General features: G+C 37.1%; 1 protein-coding gene across 2 annotated transcripts in view; it reads left to right on the top strand.

Annotated features, from left to right (window-relative positions):
• LOC128866107 (uncharacterized protein KIAA0930 homolog) overlaps positions 1–15,747 on the top strand; it is a 30,231-nt gene extending 14,484 nt beyond the window's left edge. The window contains exons 8-10 of one of the 2 annotated variants that reach the window (XM_054106606.1): positions 5,504–7,078; positions 12,588–12,737; positions 12,809–15,743. In XM_054106606.1, coding sequence (XP_053962581.1) covers positions 5,504–7,078; positions 12,588–12,737; positions 12,809–12,849 — 1,766 coding nt within the window. In that variant the 3' untranslated portion in view covers positions 12,850–15,743. Of the gene's footprint in view, positions 1–5,503; positions 7,079–12,587; positions 12,738–12,808 lie in introns of both variants that reach the window. The other variant, XM_054106607.1, reaches the window with a different exon arrangement.
• The last annotated feature ends 2,498 nt before the right edge of the window (positions 15,748–18,245 follow it).

Below are 18,245 nucleotides of genomic sequence, written 5' to 3' on the forward strand. Positions count from 1 at the left end.
CGGAACAGGCCGCTGAGTATTTGCAGATGATGTCCAAAGCCATGCATGGCGTAGTTTTCATAACGCCACATATTGCTAACTCCGCTGATCGCTGCACCTTACTCAATAAATTAGGTCTTTTTCTGCATAGCACACCACCAGACAACATTCCCATATAAAAGAATGGGTCTGACAACAGCAGTATAAAACCAATGATCAACCTTAGGTTCAATTCCCCAGGTCTTACCTAAAGCTTTCTTACAGGCATAAACAGCTAGGCTCGCTTTCCTAACTCTTTCTAAGATGATTGACTTCCAAGTCAATTTCCTATCCATGGTTAGTCTCAAGTACTTGGTTTCTTCCGAAATCACAAGCATCAACAGCATCCGACTTGAAAGTATGCAGTACTTTACGTTTTAAATGTAGGCTGTTTATTTTTATTAAGTATCGTAAATAAAGTGTCATATTTGCCTACTAGGGCGGGTCGATTTAAAAATCGCTCATTGCTCTGCGAAAATCGTATTCTAGGGATCAAAATAAGAAACTTTGCCGAAGGAACCATACCTCTAAAACGAATTCTGATGTCCCCCAATTTGGGTCGAACGAAAAATCCCACTTTGACCCATTTAGAGTGCTCCAATCGAGTCCAAATGTATGACCGACCCCCACTAACTTTGAACGGCCGATCCACCCATGCCAGTGGCACACCCCCTGGAACTCCCCTGGGGGGTTCCCCATACAATCATTTCAAAATATCACCATTTTTGGCCTTTACATGAGAAAAGAAACTAAAAAGTTCGACCCAAATTGGGGGACATCAGAATTCGTTTTAGAGGTATGGATCCTTCGCTTCGGCAAAGTTTCTTATTTTGATCCCTATAATATGATTTTCACAGAGCAATGGGCGATTTTTTTTCCTCCCCACAAATCGACCCGGCCTACTGCCTACCCTTAAATAAAGATGCATACATATTAAAATACTTAGAGAAAAAAAAAATACTCGCAAATGCATGAAAGTATCAACTTTTTCTATAGCAGTATGGGTATCGGCCTTCCACTAAATATCTAAATATCTATCTGGCTTATCTACTTATAAACACTCTTTTTTTTTAATTGTTACTTTAATTACTCGTATATTATTACCGTTATATTTTATATAATTTAGTATACATTTTCAACTTCTCGCTTGCTTTACTTTCATATCCTTCCCATCCTTCTCTTGTTATTGTAACGTGTTGCTATTCTACAACAAACTATTTATTTCCACTTTTCATTTGATCCAACAAAATAAAAATAAAAATAAATTATCACAAAACAAATCTTTTCTACAATGGGTTAGCATTAAAACTGCTAATCAAACAAACAAACAGAAAAGAAAAAAGAAAGCAAAAACAAAACAAAGTGTATCACATCAAATGGCTCGAGGTGGCCGAGAAAGCAGGACTTGGAATACACACATTTATTTCATTTGTACAAATTTTACAAAGCTCATTACATCATTTGACTCTATTTCAAAACGTAAATGCATATTGTAAATTGTTTATGATTTTAGTTTATCTGTTGAATTTGTAGTTCCTCCGATGTGTGCAGTTCCCTATTTTTAGTTGAAAAAAATCTTTATGCAACATATTGTAGAAAATATACTGTCAAATACTTTTTACGATTGTACCTCAATACGATGTAGATTCATGCAAGAAGTACATTAAAAAAAGAAAAATCCTGCATTATGAATAGGGTCGTTTTGAGTTCAGATTTCAATTAATAATCGGGTATGAGTCGTTAATATTATTTTTTCAAGAGTGTACACTTATGTCTCTGGGTGCTTGGTATCTAAAAGAGGCACTACTTTTAGCAAATGAGACTGATTAAAGATCGATAGGGGGAAATCACTGTACAAAGGATTCGACTATAAGGATCAGAGTAAACAGAAAAAATGAGAGCACTACGACAGTCTGTTCTACACCACCGGAACGACACCTATTTATTTCAGGTCAATAACTTTCACTTCAGCATTACCTTGTTCATTGCCTTTGCACAGTAATAACTTACGGCGTACTTTCCGTACTGATCGTTTCCACGACAGTCGGTTCTACGTTACCGAAACGACCCGGATTTATATCCGGCCAAGGGCTGTCACTCCAGCAGCATTCACCGTATATAAGTGTGGGGAATGTTTATGCTGCTACAGCAACAACAACGGCGTACTGATATAGTGGCCGGCGCTGTGTGGGGTTGCATATCTCCCATCGGTCGCGTCCCTAGGTGGCGGATAGAGGAACGCTCGGCAGATTGCAGGGTAGGTGGGAAATAAAATACCACTCGCGGACCAAAACAGGCAACGCCCGTATGAACGACAGAAACGGAGGACGCGGTAAAAAAACTTGTCTTTCCAAAGAGGTATCTGTGTCACAGGCGAACAGATGCCACCTTTAATAAAATAAGTGTCCACAAAACAAACAAAAAACCAGAAGCGTCTGGCCCTATTGAGCGGCTCTCTGGTCAGCGTCTGTTTTCCACATAAGGACCGGCTTTCTTAATCGCTAAACGCGAAAAACGAATGAGGCTTTGAATCTCTGTTACCTAAGTATGCGGAGTGAAATCTTGCAAAAATGGCTTTCAGAAGGGTTCATAGCGTCCTCCGCCCCGTTCAAACATGGCAGGTCTCACAAAGCGTTCAAAGCACGTAGTAGTCAGTGACCACGTAGATCGGGTTGAGATTATATATATAATTGGCGCGTACACCCTTTTTGGGTGTTTGGGTGAGCTCCTCCTTCTATTTCCTAGAGGGACTTACAGTTTTAAGCCGACACCGAACAGCAGATATTTTGTATGGCAGAAATACACGCGGAGATTTACCATTGTCTGCCGAGTGGCGACTGCTATTAGAAAAAACTTTCTCTTCATTTTAGTCTTTCGCCGAGATTCGAATCTACATTCTCTCTGAATTCCGAATGGTAGTCACGCACCAACCCATTCGGCTACGGCAGCCATTGGGCTGAGATTGCTCCCCCTTAACACTAAACCTACCATGGACGGGTCAAATGACCCATTTTAAACTTTTTGTCAGAAGTTCTTAGAAATAACATTATTAAATCGTCATTTGCCTTCACGACTTTTATTAAAAAATACATTCGATGTTATTTACTATTCTCTTGCTAATTGTTTTACCGAGAAATATATGTGATCTTAATAATATATATAATATTTTAAAGACGGGTCATTTGACCCACATTGGTAGGAATAGGAATACATAAAATATCGGTAGGTTTAGTGTTAATTCCCGCTTGAAGTCTGGGCCCCAAAGTCAAACCCCATTGGTATGGTGGCCGGTTTTAGACCACCAGACCTACCTACCTTCACTTCAGCAGCATTTGCCAAATATTTATGGGGGAATATTTAATGATGTTACAAAAACATTAAGCATTTAAGACTTGTCAATTAAAAAATGAAAAATCCCTTATCCATGGTAGATTCCTTATAAATTTGATATAAGTTCATCATATATTATAAATCACAATCAATGATTGTACTTCGTCAAACCCAAAGCGATGTACTACTGATTTGATCCAGTAATTTATGCTGCACCCTTCGGTAGATGGAGTTAAGAGCCGAGCGACCAAGATACTGCAAAAACTGTTTGCTTCAGGTGGTAATCGGCAAGACGAAAGCCTCTGAAGCCATTGGTCAGCCCGCGCTAAAAAATCTAAGCACCGCTTATCGACTTATTTCTGAAAAAGCGGAAAGTGCGTGGTTGGTTCTACCCGACAACCACGGGTTAATACTGTTGTTGTTGTTATAAAGGCCATACTAGTCTAGTGACGGCTCTTAATCAAATTTAAATACGGACCGTTCCGCGTTCCCACGACAGTCGACCCTACCTAACCGGAACGAACCGGTTTTATATCTGGCCAAGGACCCCGTATATGTATGGAGAAGGTTTATGCTGCTACAACAACAAAAATAACGGGTCATTCCGCAGGAGCGACTGTCGGGAGGACGGACCAACCAAAGGTTATAACACTTGTTGCTCCGGCAATGTCTGGCGCGCTATACTAAAAAGCTATCGCTAAAATCAATCGCACTGCTTTACTAAAAGACACCACTACTGAATCGGTGGTTTATCTGAGTGGTCAAAACTTATGGTGTCCCGCTGGCGTCCTCTTCTTCATTTTGCCTAAATTCTAAATTTTAGAACTCTGCCATCAAATAAAGGGCGTTAGCTTCCTTGATCTCATATGCAAACAGATCGAAATTGCATTCGACAGTGACACTAATGGGTTGTGTTCAATAACAAACTCTTTCCTCATTTAGCACTATCGCATTTTCATCTGATTTATGATATGTACGATGTTCTGTGCCAGAGCTAGACATACATACAAGTCGATGATAGAATAAATCAACCTGAAAATAAATAGGGCACCAGATGCGCAAAAAAGTCATCAATTCGCTAGTCGGCTACATTTGCCATTTCGTCACGCACGGGTCCAGAGCAAAATCTTGTTAGAATTTGAACCTCTTCCTTCACCCATTAGTACAAAGCATTTACTAGGGCCTAACAATATTTTCTTTAACGCGAACCCAACAGGTTTACCAAGTGACTATACCGTCGACCAACTATCACACAAGCACCTTTTCCTTTAGTCAATTATTAATTGACTAGCCCACTAGTCTTACTACAAAAACAACAACAATGTATTTATTTATATTTATTTGTAAGTCGAAGCTCGGTTTAACTATTCAGCTTTGATCTTATATTTGTTCAACATTTTTGGTTAGCTTTGGAGTTTAAAAAGAATTTTTGGAAGCTTTGGAAGCTGCTTATTAGCTATTTATTTCACACTGAACTCGTTCATCCTTTGATTTGTTTTGCGCTGAATCCCTTCTATTACCACTAAAGCAGTCATAGAGCTTGGTTTGGATATCTCTACTGTTCGCTACAGAAATTATAGGGACGTAATTGTGACAGAAGCTTCTTCCATGGCAACTTACCCAAACTCCTTCTCATTCCTTTGCATTAAAAGTGAACCTAGGATACATAGCTTACGCTGGCTGAGATTAAAGCTCTCGAGCTTCGCGTCTTCATAAAAGTATACATAGTCACTTCGTTATTCCGAAGCCGACACATTACAGCATTATTTAATTTTTATTAATTTCACCCGGTTATTGTGATCTGCCAATATACCTATAAATAATAACGACCTCCCTTCTCTTACTCTCCTTCCTTCCTCGTACTTTCTTTCCCTCCGAGTAGTGTTCTTTTTTCACTTTTACTCTCCTACACTCAGCAACAGCGCCTCTATTCTTCCTACCCGATTCTCATTTTCTATGCATAATCGCTTTTCATTATCAAAATATAATTTGAATAACATTTTCATCGCTTTTATTTCTGCTTTTTATTCTTTTACATTAATTTTTCATTAAATTTCTATTATAATACTTATTTTATATTATTTCCACTCTATAGACGTTTCTTATGATTTTTACCTTATTTAAAACGATGCCAACGATCTATATTTCATTGTAGATCTACGTCCTGCTTTCTCGGCATCCGAGGCAAAACTTCATCTTAATCCGAACTGTGAAGCAGCTAACGCGGCTGTCGTTAAGCTTCCGATTTCACCTGAAAATGAAGTGGAACTCAGCGCTCAGCAGCAAATCACCAATGTTATAGAGGACAGTGTGCCCGTCGCTGAAGCTGTGGAAGCCACTGCGGCGACGATCACCTCTCCAACCTCAAACACGAGCACTACGGGCTGCAGCAACTGCTTCGGTGGCAAAAAGTGCAGACGTTGGGTTGGTTCCTCGAGCGATAAGAGCACTCCTGAAATGTCTGAAGTATATTGCCCGACGTGCGATGATTCGGCCAATGAGACACCAGCTTGTCTCAATAACATGCCCGACAAAAAGTCCAAGCCAAAGCATAGAACCATACTTAGTGTGGAAAGCGAGCTGATTGTGAGCAAGAGAGGAAGTCTGCGGTTGACTGCCAGTGGAAACGGAGAGAGGAAAGGTGTAATACGTAGCGCCTCACTTAGTGCAGCTGATCGCAAAGCAAAACGCACAGCTAGTCCAGCCGACAAGAAGGAAAAGGATAAGGATAAGGACAAAGCTAAAACTAAAGAGAAGGATAAGGATAAAAGCAAAGCTACGAATTTACTCGCCAAGGTTTCACCCAAACGTATCAGGTCCAAAACAAGCACAGCCGCTTTAACAAAACCCAAAAACAATAATACCCCGAAGGACACAAAGGACTCTAAGTCGCCCAAGGAAAGTAATAGTAATAACAACAGAGTAGAAGATCAAGAAACTACATCACTAAAAGCCGAAGAATATGAAATTGCCGATGATGCGACTTCATTGAATGGCACTTCGGTAGAACCGACAGAAGCCAAAATGGCCATACTAAGCGAAAGCGACACAAAGCTGATGATAAATGTGCGCGGCCGTGAGGAACTGCCCGTTGTAGAGCAGCACACGCCACCAAATACAGCCGAGCTGGTCGCTACCAGTACTGATGACAGTAATACTGTCACCTGCAGCATGAGCAACAGCAAAAGCAATCTATACAATTTCGAAAAGTGTGTACGTGTACCTGTAAAATCAGAATGCCATCCATTGCAGCAGCAGCAGCAGCAGACGAACCAAGAAGCGCCCAATGCAGTTGCTGCTGAATCTTATGATAATAAGCGAGACAATAGTGCGTCGACGATAGCGACAACCACAACCAAAACAACCAGAATCACAGCACTTCAAATTGAAGCGCAAAGCGAATCCGTGCCAATCAGCGACTGTAATGGCAACTGCCACATGATATCGCCGCCACCTACATCGAGTGCACAACGTTCGCCGATTTCTCCGCCACCCGCGATGTCGGCTGCGAGCAGTGTCGAAAACGGCAGTGTAAGTGATGGTGGCGGCGGCGGTGGAGCTGCTAGTGGCAGCGAAAACGGCCATTCCAATGCAACGTTGCCACGCGCAAAGCGTAACGCCGCACAGCACGCTTTCTATCACCGCGCTATGAGCTTGGTGCCGAAGCGAAGGACGCCTGACGGCACGAATATTTATTATTGGTGTGATTTGCCTCGCAAATCGCTTAAAGGTGTGTTGCATGTACTTTTTATATAGAAAAGCGCTCGTGATACGTCTGTGTGGCACTAACAGCACACCGGCATCATTTATTTCTTTGTTTATTTTCTATGCATTAACAAATTTTTCTTAAGTGAATTGCTATGCACAACTCAATTAATTTATAGATTTTAAGTATCACTTAAATCTCAGCGGTCTGAAGTCTTTTTCAGAGGCCCGTCACGCTAGGTTGAGTCTGTGGAATCCCATAATTCGGATTTAATTTTGATTTTCTCACTATTATATGATATTACAAGTGTTGTTTACAAGGGTCTAACTTGAGGCCCTACTGCTCCCATTCTTCACAAAATATTTGACCCAGCTACACGTCTTAATGGGTCGGAAAGTACGCTTGCTCGTCATACTAATGCCCAACGATGGCGTCATCTGACGGTATTTGACATGACGATCTCGCTCAATAACTGAATTTGGGAGACCTTCCCGAAATTGGTCGGTAAGCGGACAGGTGCTAAAGAATTGAGCTTACTCGCCGTATAATGATTTTAGTTCATCCATGCATTCTTGTCTTATTAATCCACGTCAAAAATTGTGAAAAATAATTACACGAAAATGTTAACGGTTTAATTTCATTTTCTTTTACCGAGATTGTATTCTAAAGCCACTGCAAACACCACTAGTTCACACATCAAAACGTTCTGGGCGCGTGTGTAGCAAAATATATATGTAGAAACTCTCCGATGGAAACGTCAGATGACGTCTGACAACACTAGAAGGGCCCAAAGCCAGAAATATAAATAGCAACCCTCGTATTATAGGAACTAAACTTTTTAAGTAAGCAAAAACAATGCATTCATCAGAGTTTGAATTATTCTTTTCAGCTCGGCTCTTAATTATTCAAAATTAAATGCTAAATAAATGTTCTTTCGAATTAATAATTAAAAAAAATCCTTTATGATATATTCACTTGAAGCAGCGAAATAAACTGAATATTCATCCATGCCCGACGAAAGTAAAATATTTGATAAACAGTTTTGTCACATATTTAAAATAAAAACATAAATTAGCGCGTACACGTCTGTTAGGTGTTTGACCGAGCTTCTTCCTCCTATTTGTGGTGTGCGCCCTGTTGTTGTTCCACAAATGGAGGGACCTCCAGTTTTAAGCTGAAACGGAAAATATTTTTTTTTTTTTTTCCTTATTCGAATATTCGAACCTACACACTCCCGAATGGTAGTCACGTCTCACTCATTCGGCTACGGCGGCCCCCATATTTGTACATATTTAAGTAACTAAAAAAAATTACTTGTAAAAAAATGTACGCATACCTCAACACTTCAAAGATTTACTTTTCATAGTTTTCAGACTTTTGATCAACAAATTATTTTTGGAAACGTATTAAGCCTTCCAGTACCAAACTATACCATGCACCTACAGTTTAGCTTTATATAAATATTCAGAACGGAACTTAACGACCTACAGACAAACCAACAATCTGGTGCACGGATGGGTTAGCACCTGACGGAGAAAATGTGAAATGAAGTACTTCATATCTTCCCTGGTAACCTCTTAAATACTGATAGGTGCCTTAGAAAAAATTATTATGTACAAGTCTAAATCTGCTTTCCACCTAAGCACACAATTTCCCAGTATTAAACTCAGTTTAAAAAGCATTGCAGTTAAACTGGCACAGATCATATTTGGCATGACAAATTAACTTTTTATCCTCTAGGTTGGCAATGAAAGAAATGATATTGCTGACAAACTCCCAAAGAAAAAAGCATTAACGCTCCTTATAGATCTAGAAGCTTTATGTGGCATATGCCAGCGGACACTTATGCTTATAGAAAATTATACTGGAAAAATTTGCCAAGTTTAAAGCACTCTAGAGCACTTTTTCGCGCTTTCAACCGAAAATTATTAAAGAAGTACTTGGAGTTATCCACAAATAACCTACAACTTATCAAGGGAATTCTGACAGGACATTGTCGGTTGAACTACCACCACCTGAGTAACCTGGGAATTTGTAGGTGCTAAATCAGCAGAGCACATACCGTATGTACCTACTTGAGTAATGCCATGCATGATGCGTGAAAGACTGTTGGGTGACCGCCTAATAAAGAACGGCACGACACATTTCACGGACTTAAGCTTCATACTAAAGTTCTTTTCACAAGCAGAATTCTAATTTAAATTAAATTTCTTAAATCTTAATTAGCCCTCTGTGAGAGTATTTATCGTCCATTTTTTCGGGCTCACAAGGTACATCTATAACTCCTTAAATTGCAATCACTTTTGCATTTACATTTTCTGCACAGTGGCATTTCGAAAATTATAGTAAATTAGAAATAAGTTATCACTTACACAACATATGATATACCTATGTATACACCCGTGGTCAAAATAATAGGCACAATAATAATTTACCAAATTTAAAGTTGTTTTTATTTATTTGTATATATTTTTAAAAAGTAATTATTTTTATATTTTTCTTCAAGTGTATAAGTACTCGAAAAGCATGTACTCAAAGATCTAAATGTTGTATAAAATTCACAAAAATTCTAAAAATTTAAATACTAAAGGAAAGCAATTTTTAAAATTGTCCTCAAAATTTTCAACTTTTTAATTAGACTTATTATAAAACTTCGAGGTATGCAGTTCCAGTTTGATAGTGCATTGAATTTCAGTATAATTAAGTGTAAAATTGAAGTAGCTAAATAATGCTGTACAATTTTTTTCCATTTTTGTGCATACCATATTGAGAATTGACTTCCATTTAAAGTCCATGCTCGTAGGTCTTTTATAGTGAAGAAAATACTCGGCACCTCAGCGAAAAAAAATTGTCAGAAATCAATGAAAATTTTGAGCCACTTGGAACTTGCAGTTAGTTTGTTATACTGATATTGAATGGGCTCTAAGCTGCATACTCAACATTTTTCTGGAAATTCTGTTCAATTTTTATTTAGTAATTTTATTTTTTTGTTTGTTAAATTTGTACATATTTTTTTTCTAATTTGTTAATTTTTTTTTTGTTTGTTAAATTTGTATATATTTTTTTCTATTTTGTTAATTTTTTTTTTTTGTTTGCTAAATTTTTATGTATTTTGTTTTTTTTTTTTGTAAAATAGTATGTTTTTTTTCTAATTTGTTAAATTTTTTTATGTTTTTTTTTTTTTGTGTTTTAAATTTTTATGTATTTTTTTGTTGTAAAATTGAATGTATCTTTTTTCAAATTTATTAAATTTTTTATGTGTTTTTTTTTTGTTTGTTAAATTTTAATGTATTTTTTTCAAATTCGCTACATTTTTGTGAATTTTGTGCAAGGCTTCGAGTTTGAATTATATGGTTTTTGTTGTAGCATGCACTATACTTTTATAAAAGCATCAAAAAATTAAATACAGTGGAATCCGTTTATAATGACATCGAAGGGAATCGACAAACACGTCATAATAAGCGGACGTCATACAAAGCATTTTGTGAAAAAAAAACATTTTTGCGTAAATATGTATGTATGTATTTTATTAGAAAAGTATAGTATGTAACTAATGAAATCCAAATTGCACGTTTATTACGTGCACATTTTACACATACAAGTGTATTTTTTAATGAATATATTCTGTAATTTTGTCTGCTTTTGGTTTTTCATTTTATTGTAAAAATAGTCTTTAATACTCGTACTATTGTATATAGAAGACATCGCCATGGTCAAATTAATGTTAACAAATCGGTTTAATAATTCTGCAGCTTTTAATGCCCCTTCTGCGGTAGGTAATGGTTCTTCCTCGACTTCCTCTTCGCCGTCACTTTCAAGTTATTCCTTAGCATTAATGTTCTGTACGATATTGTCATCGGTGGGTTCTTCAAATGTGAGGAGAGCGCTATCGATGTCAACATAATCTTTCCACATTGCTGGTGCCGCTAAAAAATCTGAATTTAGATTTCGTGACCACAAAGATAAAGGGACATCATCTTCTTCATCAAATTCATGTTCTGATATTTGATTAGGTAAACCGTCGTGTCTTTCAATGAATCCTATATGTCTGAAGCAGTTGTGAATAGTACTTTGTGACGTTTTATTCCAGGCATCATTAACCATCAGAATGGCATCTAGCATCGTTATTTTTGTAGAAGGGTTGTCATTAGCAGCAAGGCTATTAATCATTCTGAGCACAAGGTTTTTCTAAAACACGTTTTGAGTGCTCGTATTATTCCCTGATCCATTGGTTGTAGTACTGATGCTGTATTCGGCGGAAGGAAGGCAAGTGTTATAGACTTTAAATCAGTAACATTTGGATGTGCCGGGCAATTAACAAACAGCAATAAAATCTTTATCTTCACCAGATCACAATCCTAATCTCGAAGCCATTTCTCAAAAACTTCTGATGTAAACCAAGCTTTACGATTGTTAGCATAATCGACAGGTAATGATTTGACCCCTTTAAACCATCTGGGGTTTTGTGACTTTCCAATAATGAGCAATTTCTATTTTTTTGTTTATTAGCTTTTATTAGCTGCTACCATGACAGTTATTTTAGCTTTCCATAATTTGCCTCCACTACAATTCTCACCTTTAAATTTTAATTGCATTAATTTGTAAAACAGTCCAGTTTCATCAGCATTAAATCTCTCATCATCAGAAAACTGTCCTCGTAGATTCGACCACACAGTTGTTAACCAGTTTGTTGTTGAACTTTGATCAACAGACGAAGATTCGCCGACAATTTTTCCCGCCACAATGTTATGTCGAACTTTAAAACGACTGATCCAGCTTGCAGAACAATTGAAATCGGGAAAACAAAACGCGCGGCAAAAACGCTTGCCTTTTCTTGTAGCATAGGGCCGCTGATAGGTATTCTTTTGTTTCGTTGTTTTAAACCACTGAATTAATGCTTCATCAACATTTTTCTGTCGCGATTTTCAAAGCCTCTTCATGTTTCAAAACATTTGAATTGAACGATTGCGGTTCTTGTTTTTAAAAATCATTGAGATGGTCGAATGACCAATTCCTTTCTAATCTGCCAACGCCAAATTCCTTTTCTAATCTGCATATTATTGCACCTTTCTCCTCAAAACACAAACACCAAACGAAAAATAAGAGATTCAAAACAAAAACGAGCCACGTGCCGAACGTCTTCGGGAATCAACAAACATTACCGAAGGTGTGAACATGATATGGACTTTGTAATGTAAAGTACTATGTCGGTCATTATAACCGGACACTTCAATAAAAATGGGTCATAATAAGCGACATGTCACTATAAGAGAAGTCATTATAACCGACTTTTTTATAAATAATTTTATATGAAAACAAAAGTTCGTAGTGTAGTTACGTCATAATAGGCGGTTGGTCAATATAAGCGGAGTCATAATAAACGGATTCTACATAAAAAACCAGTTAAAACTTGGTAATTCGTCGCGCTGCTATTATTTTGAATTTAATTATTTTGTATGTAGGTGTACCTATACAATTTCTGCAAATCTAGAATTTTTATAAAAACAAGCAAAAATTATTTATTTAATTTTAGAACTGGACGATGGTGCATACAATCCGCTCTGGGCAAGTCGTGGCTTCACTCAAACATTTCACTTTTGGAAGGAAAATCGACGCCAACAGTCCACGCCGCTCAATGCATTCCTTACCTATGTGACACTGCCCTGGTGGAGCATTGCTAAAGGTAGACGCTTTACATACACATTAAGATTTCTAAAAAGAAAAGTTAACTAATAATTTTTTATTACTTTGCAGATCTGCTGGATCATCGTGAAACGCCTATATTAACATTTTAGTATTAAATTTAATTATTTTATTTCGTTTGCTTTCATTTGATTTTTTGTTTTTATGTTCATTCTTAGGTTTCCTTTTTATTGTATTAATTTATACAAATGTACACTCCATTTTAAGTCTTTCTACTTGTAATTTTATCCAGTTTACTTAATTACCAGCGAATTTTTAATTAATGGCGCTAAAATATCGTGAAATATTGTGATCTTTTATTTGTATTAATGTATAGTAGTTTTTAATTTTTTGTACGCGTTTGACTGTAAAGTCAGTCAAATGTGTTTTTATTTGTATTTTAAAAAAATTAAAAAAAAAACATTTATTTCATTTATTTTATTAATATCGGGTGTTTTTTTCGCTACATGAGAACTATCTGTATCGCTAACTATAGCAAACTGCATGAGAACTATCGATATCAGCTGAGAATGGCAATCTGTGTTGACATTTCTGTTCAGTGCGGTTTGCCAAATCATCATAAATCGTTTAACGCCCGAATAATGCTTCCAAACGTAATCATCCCCCATACATATATGAGGAGGGTGCGGAAGTGACAGTGCTTCGTCGGATATAAATCCAGGTCGTTCCGGTTACTTAGAGCAGACTCTCGTGGGAACGGCATCCTCAGTTCTTATTTCGTTTGAAATGAGGAAGGGGCTGCTGTTACGGTGAATGGCGAACGAACTTTTGTGTCATCAACTAAACATGACGGTGCAACTTGCCACATACGAGGTGTGTTCAAAAAATAAGGTGAATTTTCATTTTTCTCAAAAAAAAATGTATTTATTCATCAATTTCTACTTTATCTCCCTCAAAGTAGTCCCCCTTAGATATACTTGTGCCAGCGTTTTTTCCAATCTTCGAAGTAGTTCTGATATGCACTTTTGTCCTTGAGCTCTCTCAGGGATTCGATTTTTATCTCCTCAATCGTCTCAATCTTGGGAACAGAAAATAGTGGAAATGGGGCGTCAAATTTGGTGAATACGGTGACTGAGGCATGATAACGGGGTTATTTTTGGCCAAATAATCTCTCACAAGCAAAGATGAGTGAGCAGGTGGATTATGATGATGTAAAAGCCATACATTTTTTCACAATTCCGGTCGTTTTTTCGTATTTCTTCACGCAAACGGCGCATAACTTTAAGGTAATACTCCTTATTTACCGTACGACCTTGTGGTAAGAACTCCTGATGCACTACGCCATGGTAATCGAAGAAAACACTGAGCAAAACGTTGACATTCGATCGAACTTGGCGCGCTTTTTTTCGGTCTTGGCTCTCCTGGACTCTTCCATTGGGACGACTCGGCTTTGGTTTCGAGTTCATAACCATATACCCATGATTCGTCACCAGTTATGACCCTTTTAAGCAAATCTGGGCCATCGCTGACGCCATTCAACAATGCCTGAGTGATGCTCATGCGACGTTGTTCTTGGTCAAAAGTCAGCAATTTCGGAACGAACTTCGCTGCCACATGCTTCATGCCCAAAATTCCCGAAAAGATTGCATGGCATGAGCCAACCGATATGCCGACATCTACACCTAAGCAACTTCTTTAATTGTGATTCGACGATTCTCCATAAGAATTTTCTTCACTTTCTCAAAATTTTCATCGGTTGTTGATGTGCTGGGTCGTCCAGAGCGAACGTCGTCATTCACATCCTCGAACTTCTGTGAACAGCTCGTACCTTTTGTAAACATTTTTTTTACTCAGAGTGATCTCACCGTATTTATGGCTGTCAACATTTCAAGTGTTCTTGAGCACTTAATTCCATTTTTTACACAAAATTTGATGCAACTTCTTTGATCAATTTTTTCGATACAAGAAAATCGCCTTACACACAAAGCACTTGTCTTATTTATGCCTCTCACAAACAAACCAAACATGCGATATTGCGAAAATCATGAACATATTTTCGAGATGAGTTTGCCAACATAATAAAAATAATAATCGAAAGTCGAATGTACGTAGCCTGCGAAATTTCAAAATTCGCCTTATTTTTTTAACACACTTCGTAGCGCGCTTAACAATCGATTTATTGCAATAATCACGACATATTAATTGGACAGATTTATTGGAAAAAGTAGTCAAAGTTGAGCTGAACGAATGGACGATGTAACTCGTAGCCGCGGTGGGCATATGCCGGATATCATATTGAAAAAATTAATACCATGAAATTATCTACCAGATAATAAAATTATAAAAAAAAATCATTCCAAGGATATTTCAGTTTTATATTATCATTTTAAGTTCTCTAGCTGTTAAAAAAACACCCGTTTTCAAACAAAAACACATCATTACAAACGTAGCTAACTGAACAAAAAACTAAAGGAGCAAACTGTTATTGATTCCTACACGAAAACACTATACAAACGAATACTAAAAAACCATTACGAAATCCATACGTACATACGTTATTAAAAAATGTTAGCCAAAACAAGCACTAGCGTGTCCAAATTTTGATAAGGTTCTCTCATTTCTCTCTCATTCACCAAGAACTTCATTAGCTTTTACAAATACTTCGATTGAGAATCATAGGTGAAAGCTGCGAATTGGCATTTGTGTGTATTAAATTAAAAAAAAAAGTCTAGGATTTATTAAAATAGCACGTGTATACAAAAACAAAAACAAAAAACAAAATTATCTTTAACTGCATTAGCATATATTTGGCAGCTAAGAAAGTAGTTCGTAATCGTGTGTTATATTGTATGGCATATTTGCAAGAGTAGGCGCGTTAATCAATGCATATAAATGAATACAATATAAAAAAAAACAAAATACATAATAAATATGTATTCATTCACAAATTTAGAATCTAACTAAAAAATAATAAAATGTAATTAAAAGATTGTCATATACGAATTATACATACATACAAATTAAAAACTAAATAAAGTCAAACTTATTAAAAACCGTACGAAGTAGTTGATTTATTTTGAGAAAAAATTTGATTAAATTGGTATATTTATAAAACAAAATATGAAAATATTTATAAATTACATAAGGGGGTATGTCTCCCCTATAATTTTTTTTTGTTTTTTTTATATTTAAACTTAATTTTGTATTGTGTCTATACTCATAATTCATAGAAGATCCTTTAGAAATATTTAAATTCATTAAAAAATGGCATTGAATTAAGTATTAAAGGTATATTTTCTGTTAACATTTTATAGATTTAGATGAATTGGATTGGTGGTTGCTTTTTTAACCTTAAAAAGACACGCAATGGTGAAGACGATCTCGGTATTTTGCCTATTACATTTTTTATTTCCTCTTTTATTAAAGGGATTTTTAAGTCCCGATGAATTTGGGCATTCGTCACATACCACGTAGCGTTTACCAAGGTGCATAGGGTATTGGACCGGAATTGTTCCAGAATTTCCAAACTTGAATTTGATGCTTTCAAATCCATAAGTCCAGACTGATTTGAGCCCACATTTGTAAAGGATAGGCTTGTTGTCCTTTGGCGGGATTTACGCCAATACATGTTTCGAAATATTAATCCTAGAACGTTCCTTTTGGAACATTCAACATAAATTTTTAGTGAATGCTCATTTCGGTAACTGTAACACGAACGACAAAACGGTAAAGCGTAAAATGCTGCCACCAGAAGCAAGTAAGAGTACAAAAGCAGTTATTAAAGGAGATCCGGCGAAATAAAAAAGCCTCAGCTCTGTGTCGAGGTGGACAAAAGCCCTCGGGCTAGCGAATACAGAGTAGTGATATTCCCGAACTAGCTAAATAATATTGTTCGGACCCTGTTTCCTCACCGTAAAAGAGACAACATGATATATATTCCAGCATCTCAGAATGGCATTGTTGAGATAATAGCTGAAATTATGCAAGCAGCAAAAATGATTTGGGACCGCAAAACTTCCGGTCCCGATGGTATTCCAAACATAGCATTAAACAGACTATTCTGGAGAACCCAAAAATATTCGCAATTGTGCCTTGGGCAAGGCATGTTTCCGAATCTCTGGCAGAGGCAGACTTGTGCTGCTCCCAAAGCCAAGGAAGCCACGAAGTATACCTCCATTCTAACATCCTTTGTGTATCCTTAATACCATAGGCAACGTTTTGGAACGGCTTATAAGTCATAGAATACAACCGTATACCAAATACGAAGAGAGACTACCTCCGTGCCAAAAGTCTTTCGAAACTTAAAGCCCACTACCGTACCATATGAGGCCTTGTACAAACTGTGCGTTCTAAAGGTGGTAAGCCCACACAAAACCAGTTCGGACAATGCTGCAATGGTGGTCACAGGCTTACCGCCTATTCATATAATGGCGGAACCTGTGAGAATATACAAGCAAAAAGATCAGTGCAACTCCAACGTAGCAGGAACTATAGTGAAAGGGAAGGCTACATCCTTACCAAAATGGCAGAAGCGTTGGGAAAACTCGACAAAAGGAAGATGGACTTATGGTATACGCTAATCCCTCCCAGTTAGGGCGACCGTAAATTCCAGCTAACGCAATTATTGACAGGTCATGGATGCTACCTGAAGTACCTGCATCACTTTAGGCTACGTTAGCCGCATTTATGCCCAGTATGTGATGAAGATACAAGGCATGGGTATTTTACGTGCCTACGATTTGCGGCGAACATACCAGCCTTACTATTAGAAGATCCGATAGGACCTTAAAACTTGGTCGCCATCATGATGACTTCAAAGCATGCGTGGGAAAAAGATTTTGTCAATAATCAACGAGTGAAGCATTCACCTACAAGGTCAGCTATAGCTCAATAGACGGTACTAGTCAAAGAAACGGATCCTTGAAGTCGACAAGAGACATGTTTGGTGGGAGGGGCGGATAGGCTCAGCTGGGGTGGTTTCTGAAAATAAATAAAACAGTAGGGAGATTAAAGTTCATGCAGCTTTTGAACAATAATCCGAATGACTTTTGCTATATGTATGTATGTATGTATATGGAAATATTTTGAATGAATTGATGAATCAACGAATTTCAAATTATATTCAGAAAAATCTAAATTCTGAGTTACTCTCTTATTTTTAAACAGTTTGTTTTTCCTCTCAAATAGGAACCATAAAGCCTGCTAAGAACGAACATTTTTACTATTACAAGCGTTGCTATTTATGTTCTGACCCTGGGTCCTTATAGTGTTGTCAGGCGGCATCTGACGTTTGCATTGGAAAATTTTCCATATTTTCCATAAACGCGCCAGAACGTTTCGATGTGTAATCTATAATATATTGCAGTAAGCTTTAAAAATATATCTCAGCAAACAATGGAATTAAACCGTGAACATTCTCTTACGATTATTTTGCATAATCTTCGACATGGATCAACAAGACATGAATCCATCGATGGAATAAACTCATTATTCGAGGAGCAAGTACCATCTTTTAGTTGAACTCATATGAATTGAATTTGCATCACAG

The sequence above is a fragment of the Anastrepha ludens genome, chromosome 6, assembly GCF_028408465.1.
Source record: "Anastrepha ludens isolate Willacy chromosome 6, idAnaLude1.1, whole genome shotgun sequence".
NCBI classification, from domain to species: Eukaryota; Metazoa; Arthropoda; class Insecta; order Diptera; family Tephritidae; genus Anastrepha; species Anastrepha ludens.